Source organism: Bos indicus, chromosome 9, assembly GCF_029378745.1.
Source record: "Bos indicus isolate NIAB-ARS_2022 breed Sahiwal x Tharparkar chromosome 9, NIAB-ARS_B.indTharparkar_mat_pri_1.0, whole genome shotgun sequence".
NCBI lineage: Eukaryota > Metazoa > Chordata > Mammalia > Artiodactyla > Bovidae > Bos > Bos indicus.
The window spans coordinates 48516000-48537703 of NC_091768.1; the positions used below are offsets into that span (position 1 = coordinate 48516000).

Below are 21704 nucleotides of genomic sequence, written 5' to 3' on the forward strand. Positions count from 1 at the left end.
TAGAGAAAAGACAATTGATCATCATAGATACTTGTTGGAAGTCTAGAGAAAGCATACTATCTGTCACTGACAAATAGTACAGTGCTACCCACTCCAGGCATAAAGGAAAGGTATTCTTTCCAAGTCTGTGTATTATGAACATGATCAAGATTTTTTATTAAATGAAAAATAAATTCCAACTCTAAATTCCAGTGCTAACTTTATTATATCATTTTATTCCAAAAATCCCAACCAAACAACCACAACCATGCTTACATTCTTTATTACTCAAATATAACACTAGAGCAATTTTCCAAATTCAATTAAATATTTTATTATAGTGAAATCAACATCCATATTGGAAGATTGGACAAACATCTGCTTAATAAACTAACCATGTTATAACAGGCATTTACTATTGGTAGTTATATTTTATGAGATATAATTTGACATCTGAATCTGCATAACCTTCTAGTAGAGATATTCTATCCTGAATTTTATCAAGGCAGTTGACTTATTTCCGGTGCCACCATGTATAAAAGAGCTTAAAAACAAAGTCCAAAGACATGTGTTCAAATTCAGATTCTACTAGATAGTACAGCTTAGTACTAGCTATTTAACCCCCTACATCAATCCCCTTATATATGAGCTAATAATAACTATTTTTCAGTGGACTGTAAGGTTTGAATAGTGTTGAAGTCATAGTAAGAGGTTTTTACTGCTATGAATTGTTTCCTTTAGTTGATTTAGTATTATCTTTTTAGGTAGGCAATGCTTTATTCTGGAAAGAATAGTTCTTAACATCACTAAGGAGAAATATAAATCCCTCTGCTATACACTTGCTAATGGAATTAGTAAGTTACTTAACCTTTATGAGACTCAGGTTCTTCATCTGTAAAGTGGAACTAGTCACCATCTTTACAGATCACTTGTTTTTTTTTTTTTTTTTTACATAATTATTTGATTATTTTCAGCATAATCATTATATAATCACTTTTTACATAAGCCTTTGATTATGATGATGATTAAATAAGATCAAATGCGTAAGGCATCTCAGCATAGCATACATGTCAGGTAAAGAACAATGTTTTTTCTCTTATTTTTGCTTTGAAGTTTATTCCCTCATTTCAGCACAAAATAGAAATATCTATTGCTTTAATCAATATTCACAATAACAAACAGTATTTTAGCCATTTGAAACTAATCTCAGAATTTCAATCTGCTTTGAAGATCATCACTATCTATATTACTTTCCTTTAAGACAATTACTTAAAAGCATTTGTCAGATTTTTTTATCAGAAAATTTATATCAAAGTGACTTCTCTGACTTTTTTATAAACTGACCATGTAACAGTAACAACTTCATTTAAAAATCAAAAACCAGGGGACTTCTCTGGCAGCTCAGGGGTTAAGACTCTGTGCTTCCACCTCAGGTGGCACAGGTTCAACCCCTGTTTGGGGAATTTTCAAATGCCATGCAATGTGGACAAGAACAAACAAACAAAAAACATACTTCAAACTCAAATGTAATAAAGAAATTAACTTAAATAATTTAGCAATTACCTGTTTCAAAATGCCTGCTGCCATTTCATGGCTACAGTCAAAGATGACATGGAATTCCTTGCCTCTTTTCATCTCTTTCAGTAAGGGTTTTGCATCCTTTGTATCAGCAGGTAGTTGACGGATCTTAAGTCGAAGATTGTATCTTGATGGAGCTTTGATGAGCTCCTGCAAGCGAATGAGACCTTTAATGAAAAAAAAAAAAAAAAAAGAATGTTAGAGAAAAATCACAGTGGATCACAGAAATCACAAAACACACTACAGTGATGATTTTCTTGACCATGTACATTTCATGACGTGGCCACTGAAATTCCTGCTTCAGAATTCCTAATTGCCAGTTGTTTTTGTTAATGCATCATGTGCTCAGTCATGTCTGACTCTTTGTGACCCTATGGACTCTGCAGACTCCTTTGTTCATGAGATTTCCCAGGCAAGAATACTGGAGTGGGTTGTCATTTCCTCCTCCAAAGGATCTTCCTGATCCAAGGATCAAACCTGCTTGTCCTGATGCTCCTGCATTGCAGATTCTTTACCCTCTGAGCCATCAGGGAAGCCCCATTTTTGTTAATATTACTTCTCAAAATCTTAGGGTATATCTTAAAGAATGAAAGACATACATGACTATTAGTTAAATGTAAACAATTTAAATACACAAAAGACTATAGAATAAAATGGTCTCTCTTTGTACCCTAATTCTACTCCCAGTGGGTTGTCATGGTTCATGGCTTAAAATATTATCTTCCATATATTTCTTATGTATTTGCATATATATATATAGAGAGAGAGGGCTTTATTTTACATTAATAGTTGTTTTGTGAGAATGTCTTACAGGTTATTATGTCAGTGACTACTGTTCTATTTTGTCTAATTAATTAAACACTGTTTTTTAGTAGATATACTTAATGCAGTTATTCTCTGTTATTAAAAACTTCGATGGCTTCTTTTTTATTTATTTATTTTTTTACAAGTAATGGTCTAGTAATTTGGTGTATATGTATAACTTTGTTTAGAAACAGGAATAAAAAGTATCTTATTATGACTTCCCTGGTGGCTCAGACAGTAAATCATCTGCATGTAATGCGGGAGACCCGGGTTCCATCCCTGGGTCGGGAAGATCCCCTGGAGAAGGAAATGGCACCCCACTCCAGTACTCTTGCCTGGAAAATCCCATGGATGCAGGAGCATGGTAGGCTACAGTTCATGGGGTCACAAAGAGTCAGACATGCCTGAGAGACTTCACTTTCTATTATGACAAAAATATACTGTATATTAAAATAATGTAAGAGATATAAAGAATAAAATCTAAATTTTGGAATTTTTTCATTCAGTTTTTAATTAAATAATACATCCTCTTAGATATACAATGCTATATACATGTTAACATGTTTCAACATAGTTAATAAAATTAATATGACTAATTTTAAGTATTTTCATCCTTAGGACATGAAAGATAAAAAATATATAAATTCATAAATATACCTAATAACTTTTGATTTTAAAGTATTATCCCATAAAATTTACTTTATTGTAAGTTAGTTTAGAATTTTGATATTTAAAATTCTGCAAATAATATTTGCATAAATTACACAATATAATTATCTTGTTTTACAAGTTTAAGTATTTGCTAACAATAGTAAAATAAATACTATATAATTAATTGACATCAAATGTACCCACTGAACATAATATAATTCAGTGTAGGGAATCATGTATGTAACGAGTACAGGTGTTAACACTGAATTGTACAAAGGTGAAAACGAATATTTGAGTTTATAACACGTGCTTAATTGTATTAGTGTTTATTAGTGGACTTATAAAATTCTCTAAAATGTGTATAAAAATGCTATGCATTTCTTTGCACATAAGGTTACTTCACAACTAAGTTATAATACAAATTTAAAGGATAGTAATATTGTTTTGGATTTCCCAGGTGGGATAGTGGTAAAGAATCCACTTGCCAGTGCAAGAGATGCAAGAGACACGAGTTTGATCCCTGGGTCAGGAAGATCCTCTGGAATAGAAAATGACAACCCACACCAGTATTCTTGCCTGGAAAATTCGATGGACAGAAGAGCCTGGTGGGCTACGGTCCATGGGGCAGAAAAGAATCAGACACAATTGAGCGACTGAGCACACACACACAGAGTAACATTGTTTAACAACTTTTTATAAATAGAATAGACTTGCTCTAAGGCAGTGACTTCCAAACTTTGGAATGAATGACAGTAATCTGTGAAGCTGAGTACAATCTAAATAACAAAGTCAGAATCTTCAGGGGATACAACTCATGCATGAGGATTTTTAATAATTGCTCCAGATGATTTTCTTGGTTATCAAAGAGTGTGGTCAATTTCCAAAGTTAGATCCAATTTTTGGTGTCTTTTGAGAGCCACCCTTTGAACCACTTTGGCAGAGCAATTTAATAGAATATAAGTATTTTATATTAACTAGTAGCATAAGACAATAAAATAATTTAAAAATGATTTCCAACTAGGCAGAATGAGTTAGAAAACTATAAATACAACTGAGTGTAGGAATAAGAGAGAGAAAGAAAAAAAATTCATTCCTCATGCATCAAATAAATGTTTATTGGATTACTTCTAAAATATTCTTAGTTCTACATTTCTATTATTCTCGTTATTTATATAAACACAGACAGATCTAATACCAACATTAGGTGAATAAAGAAAAGAAAGCTACCCTTCGCTAACTTATCTCACAAGATTTTGAGTGAGTCAAATGTAAATTTGGGATATTTAGTCTATCAGAGTAGGAATACCCTGAGAGTTGAGTGTGAATCTCAGTTCAAAAAATCTATATGTGAATCTTTATGCAAGATATCCGAGATTTGTTTTGCCTTCCTCTTCTCTACTAGAGGGTAAAACCATATAACCTATATCAATATATAAATTAATACATAAAACACCAAAGGGGAACTGGCTTATATTAGACTTTCAATAAGTAGTGGGTTTTTATTATTGTTATCTGGGCTAAGAAGGAAAGAATATAGTTATTTTTTAAATGTGCTGGTTACTAATCTATTCTTAGAAGTTATTTTGACACTGATATAGACTGAAAACCTAACAACATCAAAATATCAATCAAAATGTTGAGATAAACTCATTATCAAAGAAAAAGCAGCTATACAGTTAGAGATTAGCTCAACAGTTCTGAATTGAAAAAGCTCAACTGACTTGGAAGTAGAAATTTTCAGAAGTATTAAATCCACAAATAGCATCTGTAGGGCTCACCTTAAGTATAAATAGTGCCAACTATTTTCAAGTGTCTTGAGAACTCATGTGGCTAGGCCACTGAGCCACCAGGTACAATGAATGTTTACTTCTCTTCACACATATACATCCTTGCTAGCATGAATGTAACAGATTTCAGTTTGCCAGCTTCCCTGAAGAATAATATTCAAGAGATAATTTTTTTAAAAAAATAGCTGTTGCTAGTAGGACTTGCCATCTCCTTCTTAAATTCAAGAGAATTATTGTCTTCATTTATATATACAACATGTATTTACTGCATGTCTACTATGTGCAAGACATTGTTTCATGGATAAATATAATGATTAGATTAATAGTATTTATTCAGTCTTTAACCACATGACATACAGTTTGAGATACAGTTGAGATACAGAGATTTAACCACATGAGATACAATTCTATAATGCTTTTCACAATCAGTTTTTGGAATAAAAATGGTTCAACATTTTAATCAAAGAGAAGAAATCCAGAGAGTTGTCTGAATACTGAAAGAAGAATCGCGATTTTTAAATTTCGGCTTTCCATCATCTCCTGCATAGGTGCATAGAGATCTCTCTTGGCTTCTAAGATTTCATTACTCTGCCCAGTGCTATTGTTTCTCTTTTATCCATATCTCCATTCTAGATCCTCTGCCTTCCTTACTATTTGACATTTAGGTACAAACTCCTCTGTGAATTCTATTATTCAGAACACCTTGAAAGAATAAGAGAGTTGACAAAATGGGAGATGTATTCAAGACATCTGAAGAGTGGATTTTTACTCGGGAACTTAATATGAATTATTTGATGGCATCCCTCTAAGTTAATATACGTAGATGAGCTTTTTATTGAAAGGAAAAGGGGCTTAAACAATAGGAATGTCTTTTAATTAAAATACTGGTCATGTATTTTCTGCTGTGGATCCCTATTGATCTTCCTACCTCCACCAGCATTCCTATGCAACATATCACAGTCTAAAACTGCCAATTTCAGAAAGGATTACCTTAATCAATCCATCATACACAAGTCAATACTATTTTGTTGTAAAACAAGAGAGTTCCCTATTTAGGAAAAAAGTAAGCTCTTCAAAATAATTGGGATAGTTTATACGTGATAAGACAGCACAGTAATGCTCAAAATTCTCCAATCCAGGCTTCAACAGTACATGAACTGAAAAGTTCCAGATGCTCAAGCTGGATTTAGAAAAGGCAGAGGAAACAGGGATCAAATCGCCAACCTCTGCTGAATCATCGAAAAAGCAAGAGAGTTCCAGAAAAGCATCTACTTCTGCTTTATTGACTACACCAAAACCTTTGACTCTGTGGATCACAATAAACTGCGGAAAATTCTTAAGGAGAAGGGAATACCAGACCACCTTACCTGCCTCCTGAGAAATCTGTACGCAGGTCAGGAAGCAACAGTTAGTACTGGACATGGAAAAAACAGACTGGTTCCAAATAGAAAAAGGAGTACGTCAAGCCTGTATATTGTCACCCTGCTTATTTAACTTCTCTGCAGAGTACATCATGAGAAACGCTGGGCTGGATGAAGCACAAGTTGGAATCAAGATTGCTGGGAGAAATATCAATAACCTCAGATATGCAGATGATATCACCCTTATGGCAGAAAGTGAAGAAGAACTAAACAGCCTCTTGATGAAAGTGAAAGAAGAGAGTGGAAAAGCTGGCTTAAAACCCAGCATTCAGAAAACAAAGATCATCGCATCAGGTCCCATCACTTCATGGCAAATAGATGGGGAAACAATGGAAACAGTGAGAGACTTTATATTTCTGGGCTCCAAAATCACTGCAGATGGTGACTGCAGCCATGAAATTAAAAGACGCTTACTCCTTGGAAGGAAAGCTATGACCAATGTAGACAGCATACTAAAAAGCAGAGATATTATTTTGCCAACAAAGGTCCATCTAATCAAAGCTATGGTTTTTCCAGTAGTCATGCATAGATGTGAGAGATGGACCATAAAGAAAGCCGAGAACCAAAGAATTGATGCTTTTGAACAGTGGTGTTGGAGAAGACTCTTGAGAATCCTTTGGACTGCAAGGAGATCCAACCAGTCCATCCTAAAGGAAATCACTCCTGAATATTCATTGGAAGAACTGATGCTGAAGCTGAAGCTCCAGTACTTTGGCCACCTGATGTGAAGAACTGACTCCTTAGAAAAGACCCTGATGTTGGGAAAAATTGAAGGCAGGAGGAGAAGGGGACGACAGAGGATGAGACGGTTAGATGGCATCACCAACTCAATCAACATAAGTTTGAGTAAGCTCTGGGAGTTGGTGATGGACTGAGAATCCTGGCATGCTGCAATCCATAGGGTCGCAAAGAGCTGGACATGACTTGAGTGACTGAACTGAACTGATATGTGGTCCTGGCTTCCCGTGTGGCTCAGTGGTAAAGAACTGCCTGCCAAGCATGAGATGTGAGTTCAATCCCTGGATTGGAAGTATCCCTGGCAACCCACTCCAGTATTCCTTCCTGGGAAATCCCATGGACAGAGGAGGCTGGTGGGCTACAGTCCATGGGGTCACAAAGAGTCAGACAGGACTTATTGACTAAACAACAACATATGTGATCCTGGCCTAGGGTGCTCTGTTCAGAAGAGAAATAAAAGGGCCCAGCTACTAGATAAAATAAAAGGGCAAAATCTACTTTGTTTAAAATATGGTTAACACAAATAATTTCCAAACAACAGTTTTCATAAATGTAGTTTACTTTAACAAATTTGGCACCTGGTTCAGTTATTTTATGGGAGGGTAGAATTGCAACGCTTTAAAACAGTCTTTTAATTAAAATATCCCCTTTTCCCTAATGTAATTAGTTGATGTAATGATAATAAAATAGAAACAATTTGCACAGATGGGTTCCTGAAAATCTTCTAACAAAGAAGAGCACCACATTGCAATTATCCCTTTATTTTGGTAGATGAGTAACATTCTATCCCCTCTAATTCCTTCACTGAGAGTACATTTTTTAAAGCTTTTTCTACTTTCAGCTATTTCACAGTACTTAAAATCAAGGTTTATCTTAAGCTTACAGGGGACAGAGGTTTGAGATGCTCTTTTCAGAAGTTGCCATCAATTTAATTCTTAAGGAGAATCCAGAAGGAGCATTTATGCACACTCCAGCTGGCACTTGCTTCTAATGACATCAATCACATCCCTTCCCTGCAGGTCCAGCCTCCCTCAGCCCCAGGAAGGGAGTCCCAAGTTTCCGCCTGGACTGATGTATCCATTTCAGTAGCCACACAGACTAGAGCTTTGCCACCTGGCTTATTCATCACGCCTATTTATCATCTCAGTGAATGTGGTCTGTGTATAGGCCAGACTCCCCTCACCCAAAATGCACTGCATAGAAATGATTCATCTATGTTCAATCACCACTAATGTGTTTTTCAGTGGGGAAAAGACCATTTATGGAAAGGCCAAGTGTAACATTTCAGGGAGTTATTGTTATTGAATGTTTTGTGGGTGCTACAGACTGTTTAAAAAAAAAAAAACTAAATAGAATATGTAAACCAGATGTGGACCTTGTAACGTATGTTAATGTTGTAAGTATAAAAGAAGGAAGCCAATCATTGTAAGAAAATCATAAATGACTTTGACAGGAGAGGTAGATTGACACTGAAAAAAACACTGTCTCCAAATTTTTGTCAGCCCTTCCCTCCTTGGGAGTGAGGTGAATTTGTTCAGCTCAGAGACTCTAGAAAATAAGGAAAAGGGTGGTCTAGAAAAACAGGGGGGTCTTGAAAAGATGAGAGGAAACTTCAAGTGTGGTTTTCATCTTCTTAAAAAAGGGAGAGAGCACTATGGAAGCAAAATTAGAGCTCTGGTTTCCTGGAGGAAAAACCCTTAAATCCTAACACTAACTTTACAGGGGCTTCCTGGTAGCTCAGACAGTAAAGAATCTGTCTTCAATAAAGGAGATCTGGATTCAATTCCTGGGTCAGGAATAAGAACAAGTTCAGTCCCTGGGTTGGGAACATCCCCTGGAAAAGGGAATGGCTACCCACTCCAGTACTCTTTCCTGCAGAATTCCACGCACACAGGAGCCTGGTGGGGTCCATGGGGTCGCAAAGAGTCACACACGACTGAGGGACTAACACTTTCACTTCGCTTTCACTTTCAACCATACAGACAGCTATTTACTTCTCTCTTTTTGAAATTTTCTATATTTTTAAAGAATGACAGAGCTGATGTACAAGCATCTTGAACAGCTCAATACCAGAAAAACAAACAACCCGATCAAAAAGTGGCAGAAGATCTAAACAGACATTTCTCCAAAGGAGACATACAGATGGCTAATAAACACATGAAACTATGTTCAACATCATTCGTTATTAGAGAAATGCAAATCAAAATGACAATGAGGTATCACCTCACACCAGTCAAAATGGCCAGCATCAAAAAATCTACGAAGAATAAATGCTGAAGAGGGTATGGAGAAAAAGGAATCCTCTTGCACTGTTGGTAGGAATGTAAATTGATACAGCCATTATGAAGAACAATATGGAGATTCCTTAAAAAACTAGGAATAAAACTACCATTTGAGCCAGCAGTCTAACTACTGGGCATATACCCTGAGGAAAACATAACTGAAAAAGACACATGTACCCCAATGTTCATTGCAGCACTATTTACAACAGCCAGGACATGGAAGCAACCTAGATGTCCATCAACAATGACTAGATAAAGATGGTAGACATATACAATGGAATGTTACTCAGTCGTAAAAAGGAATGCATTTGAGTCAGTTCCAATAGGTGGATGAACCTAGAGCCTGTTACACAGAGTTAAGTAAGTCAGAAAGACAAAAACAAGTATCATATATGAATGCATATGTATGAAATCTAGAAAGATAGAACTAATGAGCCTATTTTCAGGGCAGCAGTGAAGATGCAAACATAGAGAACAGACTTGTGGACACAGTTGGGGAAGGAGAAGGAGGGACAAATTGGGAGAGTAGCACTGAAAAGTATAGTTTCAATGTAAAATCAATAGCCAGTGGGAATTTGGTGTATGACTCAGGATGCTCAAACCCATGCTCAGTGAAAATCCAGAAGGGTAGGATGGAGTGGGAAAATGGAAGAGAGGTTCAAGAGGGAGGGAATGTGTGTAAACCTATGGCTGATTCATGTTGATGTATGGCAGAAACCAACACAACATTATAAAGAAACTATTCTCCAATTTAAAAATAAATAAAATTTTAAAATATTAATTAAAAAGAGTGACACAGCCTTATAATTCAAGACTGAAAATATCTAAAAACACTTTTGCTTGATGTACTAGAAACCAACTGGTAAATGGTTTCAATTTACATTCCAGAGTCAATTGATTATCAGTGGCTACCTTGAGCAGTGTGTTGAGAAGGTGCATGAGACCACTTCTGTGATCAGGGACATGTATCAGGAAGGGATATGAACCTTAGTGGTGGGGTAGGCAGGCATGGTGGCATCATGCATCAGTCTTCCCTACATTACAATCTCTTTATTTATTAGTGTCATCAAATCCTATCCATGATATTGTTTTATGAATGGCAAAAACTTTCTATGCTTCAGAATGGAAAATAATACACAGCAGATCATACATTTTAGGCACCACACTCTCTACTGAAGCCAGGCCTCTTACGGTTCAACCCTGAACCAGGTATTCAAATGTGTAGAATCCAAATAGTAATTCTGATACTTACAGTCCCATAAACACATTTAAGAATTTTGTAAATACATTGCCAGAAGCAACTCATTAAAATGCTATATTGTTTCTCTACTGAAACCTCCAAATCCTGAAAACTCACTTTGACATATATAAGTGTGCACTTGTGTATAAGCACACACAGATATACATGCATACACACACGAAGTTCAATTCAGTTCAGTCACTTAGTTGTGCCAACTCTTTATGACCCCATGGACTGCAGCATGCCAGGCCTCCCTGCTCATCACCAACTCCCAGAGTTCACACAAACTCATGTCCATTGAATTGGTGATGTCATCCAACCGTCTCTTTCTCTGTCATCCCCTTCTTCTCCTGCCTTCAATCTTTCCCAGCATCAGGGTCTTTTCAAATGAGTCAGCTCATCGCATCAGGTGGCCAAAGTATTAGAGTTTCAGCTTCAACATCAGTCCTTCCAAAGAATATTCAGGACTGATCTCCTTTAGGATGGACTGTTTGGATCTCCCTGCAGTCCAAGGGACTCTCAAGAGTTTTCTCCAACACCACAGTTAAAAAGCATCAACTCTTCAGTACTCAGCTTTCTTTATAGTCCAAGTCTCACATCCATACATGACTACTTGAAAAACCATAGCCTTGACTAGCAAAAACAAGACTGTGAGCTGACTGTGGCTCAGATCATGAACTCCTTATTGCCAAATTCAGAATTAAATTGAAGAAAGTGGAGAAAACCACTAGACCATTCAGGTATGACCTAAATTAAATCCCTTATGATTATACAGTGGAAGTGAGAAATCGATTTAAGGGACTAGATCTGATAGAACAGAGTGCCTGATGAACTATGGACAGAGGTTCGTGACACTGTACAGGAGACAGGAATCAAGACAATCCCCAAGAAAAAGAAATGCAAAAAAGCAAAATGGCTGTCTGAGGAGGCCTTACAAATAGCTGTGAAAAGAAGGGAAGCAAAAAGCAATGGAGAAAAGGAAAGATATACCCATCTGAGTGCAGAGTTCCAAGGAACAGCAAGGAGAGATAAGAAAGCCTTCCTCAGTGCTGAATGCAAAGAAATAGAGGAAAACAACAGAATGGAAAAGACTAGAGATCTCTTCAAGAAAATTAGCAATACCAAGGTAACATTTCATGCAAAGATGGGATCAATAAAGGACAGAAATGGTAGGGACCTAATAGAAGCAGAAGATATCAAGAAAAGGTGGCAAGAATACACAGAAGAACTGTACAGAAACGATCTTCACAACTCAGATAATCACAATGGTGTGATCACTCACCTAGAGCCAGACATCCCGGAATGTGAAGTCAAGTGGGCCTTAGGAAGCATCACTATGAACAAAGCTAGTGGAGGTGATGGAATTCCAGTTGAGCTATTTCAAATCCTGAAAGATGATGTTGTGAAAGTGCTGCACTCAATATGCCAGCAAATTTGGGAAACTCAGCAGTGGCCACAGGACTGGAAAAGGTCAGTTTTCATCCCAATCCAAAAGAAAGGCAATGCCAAAGAATGCTAAAACTACCGCACAATTGCACTTATCTCACAAGTTAGTAAAGTAATGCTCAAAATTCTCCAAGCCAGGCCTTAGCAATATGTGAACTGTGAACTTCCAGATGTTCAAGCTGATTTTAGAAAAGGCAGAGGAACCAGCGATCAAACTTCCAACATCTGCTGGATCATCGAAAAAACAAGAGAGTTCCAGAAAAACATCTATTTCTGCTTTATTGACTATGCCAAAGCCTTTGACTGTGTGGATCACAATAAACTGTGGGAAATTCTGAAAGAGATGGGAATACCAGACCACCAGACCTGCCTCTTGAGAAACCAGTATGCAGGTCAGGAAGCAACAGTTAGAACTGGACATGGAACAACAGACTGGTTCCAAATAGGAAAGGAGTACATCAAGGCTGTATATTGTCACCCTGCTTATTTAACTTATATGCAGTGTACATCATGAGAAACGCTGGGCTGGAAGAAGCACAAGCAGGAATCAAGAATGCTGGGAGTAATATCAATAACCTCAGATATGCAGATGATACCACCCTTATGACAGAAAGTGAAGAAGAACTAAAGAGCCTCTTGATGAAAGTGAAAGAGGAGAGTGAAAAAGTTGGCTTAAAGCTCAACATTCAGAAAACGAAGATCATGGTATCTGGTCCCATCACTTCATGGGAAATAGATGGGGAAACAGTGGAAACAGTGGCTGACTTTATTTTTCTGGGCTCCAAAATCACTTCAGATCGTGATTGCAGCCATGAAATTAAAAGATGCTTACTCCTTGAAAGGAAAGTTATGACCAACCTAGACAGCATATTAAAAAGCAGAGACATTACTTTGTCAACAAAGGTCTGTCTAGTCAAGGCTGTGGTTTTTCCAGTGGTCATGTATGGGTGTGAAAGTTGGACTATGAAGAAAGCTGAGTGCCAAAGAATTGATGCTTTTGAAGTGTGGTGTTGGAGAAGACTCTTGAGAGTCCCTTGGACTGCAAGGAGATCCAACTAGTCCATCCTAAAGAAGATCAGTCCTGGGTGTTCATTGGAAGGACTTATGTTGAAGCTGAAACTCCAATACTTTGGTTCCCTGATGCAAAGAGCTGACTCCTTTGAAAAGACCCTGATGCTGGGAAAGATTGAGGGCAGGAGGAGAAGGGGATGACAGAGGATAAGATGGTTGGATGGCATCACTGACTCAATGGATATGGGTTTCGATGGTCTCCAGGAGTTGGTGATGGACAGGGAGACCTGGAATGCTGCAGTTCACGGGATCAAAAAGAGTAGGATACAACTGAGCAACTGAAGTGAACTCAACTGACTAGATGGACCTTTGCTGGCAAAGTAATGTCTCTGCTTTTTAATATGCTGTCTAGGTTGGTCATAACTTTTCTTCCAAGGAATAAGCGTCTTTTAATTTCATGGCTGCAGTTACCATCTGCAGTGGTTTTGGAGGGCCCCAAAACAAAGTCTGCCACTGTTTCCCCATCTATTTGCCATGAAAAGACCCTGATGCTGGGGAAGATTGAAGGTAGGAGGAGATGTGGACTACAGAGGATGAGATGGTTGAATGGCATCACCAACTCAATGGACATGAGTTTGAGTAAACTGTGGGACGTGGTGATGGACAGGGAGGCCTGGCATACTGCAGTCCATGGTGTTGCAAAGAGCCAGACATGACTGAGTGACTGAACTGAATTGTTTCCCTGGAAATCTAATTTGTCTCTGTCCTGATGTATCCTCCAAGGAGTATATGGCCATGATGTTTTTTTTCTTTATGTTCAGCTCCCATTTGTAAAGCTCATAACACAAAGGCTCATAAAACATTAATCTAGCAAAGCAGAGGCCCAGGAAGGCCTAAGTGGTAAATCACTAGCTAGAATACCCTGAATATCCTTTAGCAGATAGGCTTAAAGAAAGGTTGGAACCATTTCAAACACTTTTGAAACCCTTTCATAGGTTTAACATTTATTTATTTATTTGATTGCACTGGATCTTTGGTTGCGGCCTGTGAACTCCTAGTTGCAGCATGTGGGATTCAGTTCCTCAGCCAGGAATTGAATCCAGGCCCCCCTCATTGGTTGCATGAAGACTTAGCCACTGGACTACCAGGAAAGTCCCCCATAGGTCAATCTTATATGTGACATCATGATGCCAAATTTCTGAACTGTATTGTGGCATGGAAGTCTGCATCAGGCAGACATGGGTTGAATCTTACATCATTAACTTTCTACTGAATGACTGTGGACAAAGATATTTAAATTTTTTAAACATGCAATTTTTCATCTGTGAAAATGAGATTATAGGAATTATAATCATATTAAAAAATCAAATGAGCTAATGAACAGAGATCACTTATCACTGTGCCTGTAGCATGTTAACACTTCTCACTGGTTTCTGGTAACCACTTTCTTGGAGCTCAGAGATTCCTGCTATGTGTGTGCCTCAACAGGCCATCTTTGCACTCAAAACTGTGCCTGTTATCTTGTGAGTGGTGTCTATCAAAATCTCTTCATTTCAAGCATGTAAGGGAAGTTTGCTTCCTGCTAGGAACCTAATTAATACTCCATCTATATGCTGATGATTTCTAAATTTATATCTCTTACCATTTCCTTGAATTCTAGACTCCTAAATTCACTTTCTTATTTGACAACTGCATAATAAAAATATTAACATTACCCACAGAGAGGTCTGGCCTTTGCAATTAGCTTCTGGGTGGTAATCTCTAAGCCCCAAGAAGAGTATCTTTGTTTATCCAGAGGACTTGAGCCACACAGGATATATAACAATGTAATTAATTTATCTTAAGGCCTTTGGGTCATGAGGTATCAGCAAACCCCTAGAAAGGCTGGAGACCTACAGGTCAATCAAGCAGGTTGTTGGCCGTGTATACATGACCAAACCCCAATAAAAACTCTGGACATCAAGTGTGAGCTTTCTTGGTTGGCATGACTCCATGACTATTACCACTCATTGTTTCCTGGAAAAGTTAAGACTCCCTACAAAACTGTTGTTGGGAGAAGACAACTGGAACCTGAAGGTAGACCTTTTGTGGACTCTGCCCCATTTGCCTCTTCTCTTAGCTGATCTTATTCTGTATCCTTGTCATAAACTGTAATGGTGAGTATAACAGCTTTTGGTCATTCTGTGAGTTCTAGTGAATTATCAAACCTGAGGGTAATCTTGGGGACTCCTAAAACGGCACTTGGTATCAGAAGTGAAGATGATCTTGTAGACCCTCAAACTTTGAAACTGATGTTAAAGGTAAGGGTGTTCTTAGAGACTCCTGAAGGAAGCAAAATCTCTACCTTTATGTATACTGCTGCTACTGCTGCTAAGTCGCTTCAGTCGTGTCTGACTCTGTGTTACCCCAGAGACAGCAGCCCACCAGGCTCCCCTGTCCTTGAGATTCTCCAGGCAAGAACACTGGAGTGGGTTGCCATTTCCTCCTCCAATGCATGAAAGTGAAAAGTGAAAGTGAAGTCATTCAGTCGTGTCCGACTCCTAGCGACCCCATGGACTGCAGCCTACCAGGCTCCTCCGTCCATGGGATTCTCCAGGCAAGAGTACTGGAGTGGGTTGCCATTTTCCTTCTCCAAACTTGATGTATAGTAAATACTAAAAAACATTCCAAACTTGGTTCTTCATCTCTTCCATCTCTAAAACTGTTCGTCCTCCAATTGTCTCCACTTATGATGATGGCAACTCTTTATCATTCCAATTACATAGGACAAAAACCTTGATGTCATCCTAATCCTTTCTTTCTAGCACACCTCACATTCAATTTATTAGATATCTTATCAAGTTGACCATATAATATATATAAAAAGCTGTTAACTCTTACTATTTCTAATAGACTGAATTGAGCTATTGTCTATCAAATGGATTATTATAAAATAAATGGCAGTTCCCTTATATATTTATATATCTAGGTTTAGCCAGTAGCGATTCATACCCTATGATATGTATTTAATAAATCTTGTGACTGACATATGAATTTTAGTTAATATAGAACAATTTTAGTTAGCACAGCTGTGGATACTATGAGGGTAGGTAAGAGGAAATACTCTCAGAGGCCACTGAAATTTGAAGTCCTAAGGCTTGACTCAATACATAAAGGATTCTAAAGCATGAGGCAAATGATATCAGTGGCTTGTGATCCTCCAGGCAAGTAAAGGGAAATATTATACCTCTACACAACCAGTTCATCTAGAGAAAATTGTTTCAATAAGAGTAGAGAAAGCACAATGTAATCCTACTTGAGTCTCAGAGCTATACACAGAAGTCTCAAGTTCAAAATGGGTGACACAATTATCAAGGGATAATGGGGACAAAGTGGACAGAGAATGCCAGAACCCCTACCATGGGCTTGAGGCTGGATCTAAGCTGTAAGACAAGCTCCATCACACCCACAGGGCTTCTACCTGGTAACAGCCTATCTTAGAAAATGGACTGAACTGAAGTGTTATATGTAGTGTATCACTGCTCCCTGGAAGGTAGGGGCTGCAGCCTATTACTCTTTTAGCTGATGCCAGAATATGTTTTTCCTATTTCTTCTTTTGCTGCTAGGAGAAAAAGCAATTATGTCATTATTAAAAGGCAAACAGTGCTTTTGACCACATCAAAACTAAAACCCTTTGGTCTCTAAAGCCTTTTGGTATAAGTTCAATATGTGCAAAGGTCAATTTTCTATTTGAAATGTTCCAGTTTGTGGAAGCCAATAGAATTAATGTTGCATTTTCATTCTTTCTTAGTGCTATTAGAATTTGCTTGCACCAGTTCATGAGAATATAAGCACCTTAGAGGCTGATTTCCAGCAACGGTAGCAAGTGCTGTGCTCACTAGCGGGTACAAGAGTCATGATAAGTGGCTTTGTCCTAGGCTCACCGAGCTCTAGATCTATCCTATCATTTAATTTTTCTTTGTCCTCTTCATATGCCTGCTGCATGTGGGTCTCTGCCTGGTGTAACGAGATAGGGCAGGTAAAAAGCTGGACAGTTTAATGAGAAGGCCGTTGTATTTGTCAGGAGTCTTTTGGTAATATATGCAGATCTAATTCACACTATACTGAGCAAAAATGAGACGTAACTGCCTCTATAACTGAAAATAAACTCTGGGCCTGGTTGGAGACAGGAATTCTTTCTTTATTGCTCAGTTTTCTCTTCCTCTATGTTACTTTTGTTACCACTTAATAAACATGACCAACAGAATATCACACTCAAGAAAGAGATCTGCCTCAAAAGTTCTATCCAAATCCTACGAAGGACTCTGTCTGGCCTGCACTGGGGTTATTTGGAGGGAGTAGGAGGGACAAAGGAAGGATGCACTATTGGGTTATGGGGAAAGAAAGCCAACCTCGTCTGAACCAGAGGCTAGGAAGATGTCCTCAAAGGGATTCTGACTGAACAACACAAATGAAGGCAACCCAGAAATGTCACAGCAGTGTTTTAGAAATTCTTTAAAAATGATGACTGCACTTTGGTTTGTGACCAGTTTGGTGTTATTTTGATTCAGTGGTTATTTATAATTAAAAGTCACTTTATAATTTTTTAATCAGACTGGGGCCCTTTTAATCTAAGGGGGGTAGTGGTGAGTGCATAGTAATTAGTCCAGGATAATAAGCATTACCCAGGATGTCCTGGGCAAACCAGGAGTTCTGAGCAGTCCTCCTCTTACTTCACAGCATCATTCATTCATCCTTCATCATGGATATTTGACTGCCTGCTGTCCTGACAATGTTACTGAGCCACCCCTAGAGAGACCAGCTCACCTCATTGTTCATTTCTGATGGCCACATTGCAGGTTCCTTTGTCTCAAGATGATCCTGCTTAGATGTGCACCATCCTTCTGTCTCTCTACCTGTTCTCTCAGCTTGTGATATCTCAACTTCAGCTCTCTAGACAGTGGCTGATTAGGTAGCCTGCTGTTTTTTCTAATTCCTACTTGTGTCAAGGTCAGTGAGGTTATAAAGCAGCAAATGGTCCTTCATAGTTCTTATTTTGGCTCTGTCCCAGGATGCTGCTGTTACTGATTTTATCCTGCCACTTTAAAGTTTTTATCCTGCCACATGACTTAAAGTTAACATGATGAAACAGCTTAAGAAACTTTATAAGGTGGGCCCGTGACTAACAATAATTACCTGAACTATTGTGTGCTGCTGGGAATGCCAAGTTGAATGTGACTCTGGAGAAGCTCAGGTTTTATCTTTTTGCCCCAGAAAAGTATATCACTAACCACCAATGTCTCCAGCAACTGTGTTCACTGAACATATATTTTATCTTATGAAAGACTGAAACATGAGAATATATCAGAAACATGGCAGCACTTTTTTTGTGCTTTGAATTGGCAGAAGTGAAATACCAAACCATATACAGTAGATATTTGCCATCTCAGAGATTATATGATAGTGTCTATCATCTATAGGATGATAGACATGCAAATCATTTTTCTACAATGAATTTTATATAATAATATGACTCTAAAGTATAATGGAAGTGGTGGGGATAGCCATTTGTCAGGTGCAAAACGATGGATTACTTGTAGGAAGAGGAAACTGCAAGTAGAAAATTTATGAAAGTATGGAAAGTGTTATGAGAGTATGGGCAGTTCAAAATCCATGAGTTATTTGGTAGCTGCTACTAGAAAACTGAATATGAGCTGTAACCTAGTGGGAGGTAAAGCCGGACCAGTAATAGACAAAAACCAGTTATGAAGGGCACCTTTTAAGAATGTACTTCCTAAGTAAAGAAACTTCACAGTTTCGAGTAGTAAAACAACAACAATTCAGGCTGGCTTAAGCAGAAATGGAGATTTTTTAGAAAAATTTAGGTAGTTTCATGAAACCCCCAGGTGAGGAATCAGTCATTCCTCAGAATCAGAAACAAGTAGAAGCAGGGTTATTAAGATATCATCTCTCACTTCTGTTATTTTTTGTGCGGGTCTGCTTCATTCTGATCTTTCCAATGAGACCAGCTTTCTCCTCTTCACAGTTCACACAGGAGACATGGCCACGCTTCAGATTTACTCCTGAGTTTACTTGTTATACATACAGCAGCTGGCAGAGACCAGCTAATCTCTCTTGGTTCCAATTCAAAATTCCTGGAGAGAGGATCTAATTGGCCCAGCTGTGTTAGCCCTTGATCTAATGAACTGTAGCCAGGGGCACTGACTTACCATAAAGATTGAATATTAGCCTTGACTCCACCTCTGAGGATGAGGAAGCTAGGGGAATCACTATGGAAACACTGAGTAAAGTAAGGCAAATTATATAAATAAAATTTGAGGTTAAAACATCACTTTGTCTACGCAAGGATGCAATTGTGTGTGATATACTAGGGAACACTGAAATAGTGAAAGATATTAGTGGAAAGGAAGTTGTTTTGTGTTTTGGCCTCTATTAGCATAAATGAGAGAATAGCAGGAGACATTTTTTTCTCTACACTCTCCCCTTTTCCTTGATTTTGGTAACATCTTGCCATGTATCTGTAAGCATTCTCTATTATCCACTTCTCTGGAGATAGAATTTCTTATAAAGAAGAATTGTCACTGAATTAAACCACATCCTTAACTGAGGCAATATATGTTGAAGTTTTGAAATTGACTTTAGCTCAAAAGACCTTTAGGTTGCTCTGAAACAAATGCCACGTTGCTAGCATAATGCACTCACATTAATCAAGATCATGAGAGTGAAATATAATCCAATCTATTAATTTATAATGAGAAATGTATTTGTCACAGGCATGGCAAAACTTGAATTGCATAACCCAAGCATTCTCAAATTACATGAAAAACCATACAGCAATCTGAAGTTTACTTAATATCACTTTGGGATCAGAACAAAGGTAATTAATTGGTCCAATGAATGTAATAATCATAGATAGCACAATTGCAGGTTTGTGTTTTATCTGTAAGAACTCTGAAGAGGTACTGCTGTCAGTCCCAATTTGCAGATGAGATGAAGACACTGAAATGTGGGTTATTATGTTCAAATCCCATGTCTAGTAAGTCAGAAAACCAAATTCCAACCCTGGAATCTCTCTCCAAAGTCAGTACTCAAACTTTACATCCAGAGTGCAAGATGTCTCATCTTCTTGGTAGTAAATCAACTAACAATCTATTTTCCATTAACATTTTTTAGGTGTGTCATCTGCATTTTCCTGTTTTTGTCTAAAGAATGCAAATGTCTAACTTATCTTCTCTCTGATGGCCATATTCTTTCTTCAGATGTATCAGGTACCTTCAGACAGGATATAATCAAATCTTGCTAACTAGGAGCCATTCTGACTTCTAAGGTGGCTTTGCAAATTTTCATTCTCATTCATTATGTTTTGATTTCATAGTTTTAATTCTTAAAGTGTGACTTAATTTCCAGGTATTTCCAAAGTACTTTACTTCCAATTTCAATGTGATAATGGTACCAAAGAATCCATCAAATTGTTCTGCAGGTTGAATTTTATTTGCCCATAATGAGTTTGATGAGTAAAACTATTCTATTTGCCATTTATTTGTTATACAAACATAAAATCTGCCTTGGTACTTAAGTATAAGTCTATTTTAAAATTTCTATACCAAAATATTTTTAGAATTTAAACTTTATATTTTCTTTCAGTTATTATCTTAAATGTATATTTTTGCCTCTGATTATCATTTGTCACTTCTATTATTTTTCAAATCCTTCCCACTTCCCATAAATCATCTAAGAACTTTTTGGTCTTAATAAGATGAAGGAGAACTTCATCTTAATAAGATGGGAGACTCTTCTATTTCTTTCTCAAATCACAAGCATATGCATGACACAGTCTCTTTTATATCTGTTAGTAAGCAGTAGTCCTAGACTGTCATTCTATGTGGAACTCCTAAATACAGAGTCTAGTTAGTACCCCCACACACACCAAAAACACACACACTTGGATATTTATACGGTGTTCTTTGTCCCTACTCTTTATCAGTACAATGTTATCTTGATATCACTACTGGTTGCTCCTTTATTTGTGTCTCTATGGCACATTGGGATTCATTCTAAACATAAAAAAGAAAATAAAAAATAAACTATACATTACTATTTTCATGCTTTCACAACTCAGAGGAGTTTTGATCATGATATTTGATAATGTTTATAATCACTTACTATTCACAAAATTAATGTTTTACTAATTCTTCACAAAAATTCCGAGAGGTACTTTTATCCTCTTACACATGAAAAAGAGGCACAGGGATTTGAGCCAGTTGAAAATGGCTTAACTGATAAATGACAGAGCTGGAATCTGTACTCAGTACAGCTATATTTTTCTCATGAGCAACTGTTCTTAAGAATAGTTGGTAAAATGAGCTCAGTTAGGTTGGGCTGTTCTGTTTCTTTTTGCCAAACCTGTCAAAATACATAGATAATGATTTGCCTTAAGAAGTATATTTAGCCATTTACATGAAAGATGGAATCAGTTTCTACCAAAAATTCCTACTCTACCAGAAATTCATGTATCAGACTTCCTGGGAAGAACACAGACTCTGCAGTTTATGTACTCAAATCTAAAATGTTCTTAGCATATGAAATATGAAAATGTGTTTGGACCTTTTGGGACAATTGAAGGAAACCTATGAACTTGAGATGTGACAGAAGAAATGGACATTAAGTAAGCACCTTGAAGTCAGAGGCAACCTGAAAACTGTTAACTTTTTATAAGAAGTAGGAGTGAGAATCACTGATTTGTCATACAATGTTCCTTAGGCACAGT

General features: G+C 37.4%; 1 protein-coding gene across 8 annotated transcripts in view; it reads right to left on the reverse strand.

Moving 5' to 3' along the window:
• The window catches only part of GRIK2 (glutamate ionotropic receptor kainate type subunit 2), a 733346-nt gene that overhangs the window by 387413 nt on the left and 324229 nt on the right, over window positions 1–21704 (reverse strand). For all 8 annotated transcript variants that reach the window (XM_070796035.1, XM_070796030.1, XM_070796031.1 and 5 more), the window contains one exon: window positions 1543–1724. In XM_070796035.1, the coding sequence (XP_070652136.1) occupies window positions 1543–1724 (182 nt within the window). The remainder of the gene's footprint in view (window positions 1–1542; window positions 1725–21704) is intronic.